General features: G+C 41.9%; 1 protein-coding gene across 1 annotated transcript in view; it reads left to right on the forward strand.

The window, feature by feature from the left end:
- The window catches only part of LOC106012524, a gene marked incomplete in the record, with an annotated part of 8,618 nt that extends 5,237 nt beyond the window's left edge, over positions 1-3,381 (forward strand). The window contains 1 exon segment of the mRNA XM_013085690.1: positions 1,037-3,381. Within this exon segment, the coding sequence (XP_012941144.1) occupies positions 1,037-2,279 (1,243 nt within the window).

Below are 3,381 nucleotides of genomic sequence, written 5' to 3' on the forward strand. Positions count from 1 at the left end.
ACACACACACACACACACACACACACACACACACACATACACACTAACACACAAATCACACACACACATGTGCGCGCGCGCACACGTACATTAATTAATGGCTTAAGCCCAATATCTCTTTTAACGCTGTGAGGTACTTTTAGAGACAAGACCTCTGAATTTGACTTCCATCTCCGACAAGACTGAGCCAGGACGGAGAATTCGTGTACAGTGCCTTCCAAGGGATACAACTTCTAACCAATATGAGTCTCGAACCCCTGAACCCATACTGTGCCTCACGATTGCATGTCTGGGGGCTTAATCACAAGACGAGAGACGCCGCTGATTATTGCGAAAATGTAACAAAAATATTAAAAATAAAATGAAGAGTCGAGATAATATTCTGATTTGATAATAATTTACATCGTTTAGTTTTCAGGGCTTCGACGGAAATAATTGATACAAAATGTTGTAGAAAACAATGGCGTGGTACTCATGGTGAAATTAGGCACTCTTCAAAATTTATATGAAATCGAAGAAACCGGCATTGTCCCACCCGTTGGGCAAATTTATCGGATTTTTTTTTTACCTCTGGTTTCAAACATTTTATGGTGATTTAGAAGCAAATTTCAGTGTTACTGTTTCAGAAAAAAAAAAAAGTTTTTAGTAGAGGTTTCACGGCGCTCGCAACTGCATAAGGTCAATCATAAGATTGATCAAAAGCACAAGAAATTTGAATTCTCAGTTTCCAAGGACATTCACGAAAGGTACCAAACTTTGGCGATTTTTTTCTTGTTAATTTGACCTCTGACACCAGGCGACCCCCACCTCCTTCAGCAGCAAATATCTCGTCTTTTGTTTATGACATACATCTATCTTTTCACCAAAAGCAAATCGAATAAACAAGTTTTAAGATGATGCCAATAACTTCATCTGCCCAAAAATGACGAGGGCCTGATTCCACTACGTAGTGACACAAAAGTGTTCCCTCAGACACTTAGTCACAAAAGCGTCGAGTACTTTTGTCATGGTAACAACCACCCTCTTTTCCTCCCCTCAGATTCCTGCAAGAAGTCAGCCGTCGCTCCAACGTGCCAAGGTCTGTGATGATGCTCCAGCAGCTACAACTCTACAAAGAGAAGACGTTCCCAGGCGCCGGCTACAGCTACGGACACCAGATCCTCCCGTCCGTTTCTGGCAGAGAACGCCTCTCAAACTTGCACAAACACACGCCTCTCAGCGCGAGAAATCCCGCGCGCTCCAGACCCCACCAATCTCTCTTGGACAGACCGCAGACGAGTGCCAGTGTCTTCAGGAAAAGTCTAGAAGACCGAGATGCCGAGATTGAGGACGCAGATGTCCTGTACGGTAAAGGCGATTCGAACCACCAACCGGAAAGTTCTAATAGAGCGATTGTTGTTGAGGAGAAAATTTACTCTCTGGGTGACTCTGACTTCAAGCCCCAGCAGTTTCAGAATAGGCATGTTACCGAGTTCCCATCTATTCAGCGGAGTAGAGAAACTAATTCTGGTGAAAATCTGAAAAGAGAGGTTACTCTACCAGATGAAGGGTCTGCTAATTACTCCCCTTCGGTGTCAATCATTCCGAGCGGTAAAGTGGAGACAGACTCGTCCGAGTTTCTCCGGAAAAACAGCGTGTCTCTCGAGAGACGGAACTCTTCGTCCAAACTCTCCATGACTCTCAAGCAAAAGAGAGATGCTCTCTCCAGAAGCGCTTCCCTGTCCAAGATTCCCGCGGTGGGTAAGTTCAATACCAAGGACGGTCCTATCCACGAAGAGGATCGACCACGTGACCCCTCCAACTCTGACGACTCGTTTGAGGTCGATACAAAACTCGAGGAATTGTTAGCGGACGAAATCAGAGCCTTCGAAAACGAAGAGGCTGGCGAGAGTGCAGAGGTGAACGACGACGTCTTTGGAGAAAATGATCCTTCAAACGGCAAAGAAGAAACTGAAGACGAAAAGCTTGGCATTATTGACTTGGATGCTTTTGAGAACTCCGAAGGGCCGTTCAGTTTGGAGAAACCGGACACCTTTATGAAGAGCACCAAGGCGTCCAAAGTCAAAACGAACTTTAACCGTCTCAAGGCAGAACCCGTGATGCCCCTTCGCCACAACATCACCAGTGTTCTTCGCCAGGAGCGGACCCGGTACGAGGCCAGTCAGACCAAGATCAAGGACTATTTGCATAAAATGACATCTCGTGATTTCATGACCAAAGGGCAAAATGCACGGGACACCACGTCTGCTCAAAGTCGTAAAAGCTCTGCTAAGAAATAAGGCCATCTAAAAAAAGACCTGTGCCACAGAGAAATAAGGCGTGATGCTAAAAAACCAAAGGCCGTCCCGCTAAGAAATAAGGCCGTGACGCTGAACCAACCTTCGGATTTAATTGACTTGTTCTCTCTTACAGTCTTGTATAGTTAAATTGTTAGATTCAGTAATGATCAGTTACCCCAAAGAACTGCTAAGTAGAGATTATTACGAGTATATAATTTGTTAAACTTGTCACCCATTTGAAAGCAATACAACCCGATCCCACTTATCTGAACGTCACAAATATTAGGGTCAATGTAAATGTATTGGCTGTAACAACTGATTCACCAATCGCTACCTTGGAATCACAAAGCTCTATCTGTTCAGTGCCTAGTTTTGAGAAATTCGACCTCAACAATTTTTAGTTTCACAACATGTTAAGCTTTTTCGAATACACTTTTTTGATATCTAGATAACGACTCTAATTAATAATCTTACGCTTTCGATAGAGCGGATTGAACATTTTTTGGGTATCTGACCTCGAGGTCTTTGTGACTTAAAATGACAAAAACTATCAGATATTATTTTCAGAGAGTGACGTTTATTGTAGATGAAAATTAGTTGGAGGAAGATTTTTCAAAAAGAAATTGTAATTCCGAAACAAAACGAAAGCTTTTTTGAAAATTCCCTTCGGATTGTAAGATAAAGGACTGTTTCTTGAGAGTTCATCATCCCGTGATTGCGTTTGGTTCTATATATGTATTTGCAACTCTCTTTCAACATACTTTTGCTTTTGTGTAAGCTGGCTTGTTTCTTTGTTGACGAAATGGCAGAATACTGTGTTCGAGAAAGCTTTGGAAGTCTGAGACATAATAATTAATGATTCAATGAATAATAATATAAAGGAGGGGAAACTTTTGAATAAGCATTCCCATCAACCTGCAAAGCTTGTTTTATCAAAATACCATCGGAATGCTATACGAATACTGGTTATGTGTCTTGCATAAACTATGTTGTCATGTTAACATTTTTGGTCATTTATAACATAATAATATGCATGTCACTGTGGTTTGTTTATGAGTGTAAGTATACATTACGTGTATAGACATACTATTATGCCAGAAGA

This window comes from Aplysia californica, unplaced genomic scaffold, assembly GCF_000002075.1.
Source record: "Aplysia californica isolate F4 #8 unplaced genomic scaffold, AplCal3.0 scaffold00398, whole genome shotgun sequence".
NCBI lineage: Eukaryota > Metazoa > Mollusca > Gastropoda > Aplysiida > Aplysiidae > Aplysia > Aplysia californica.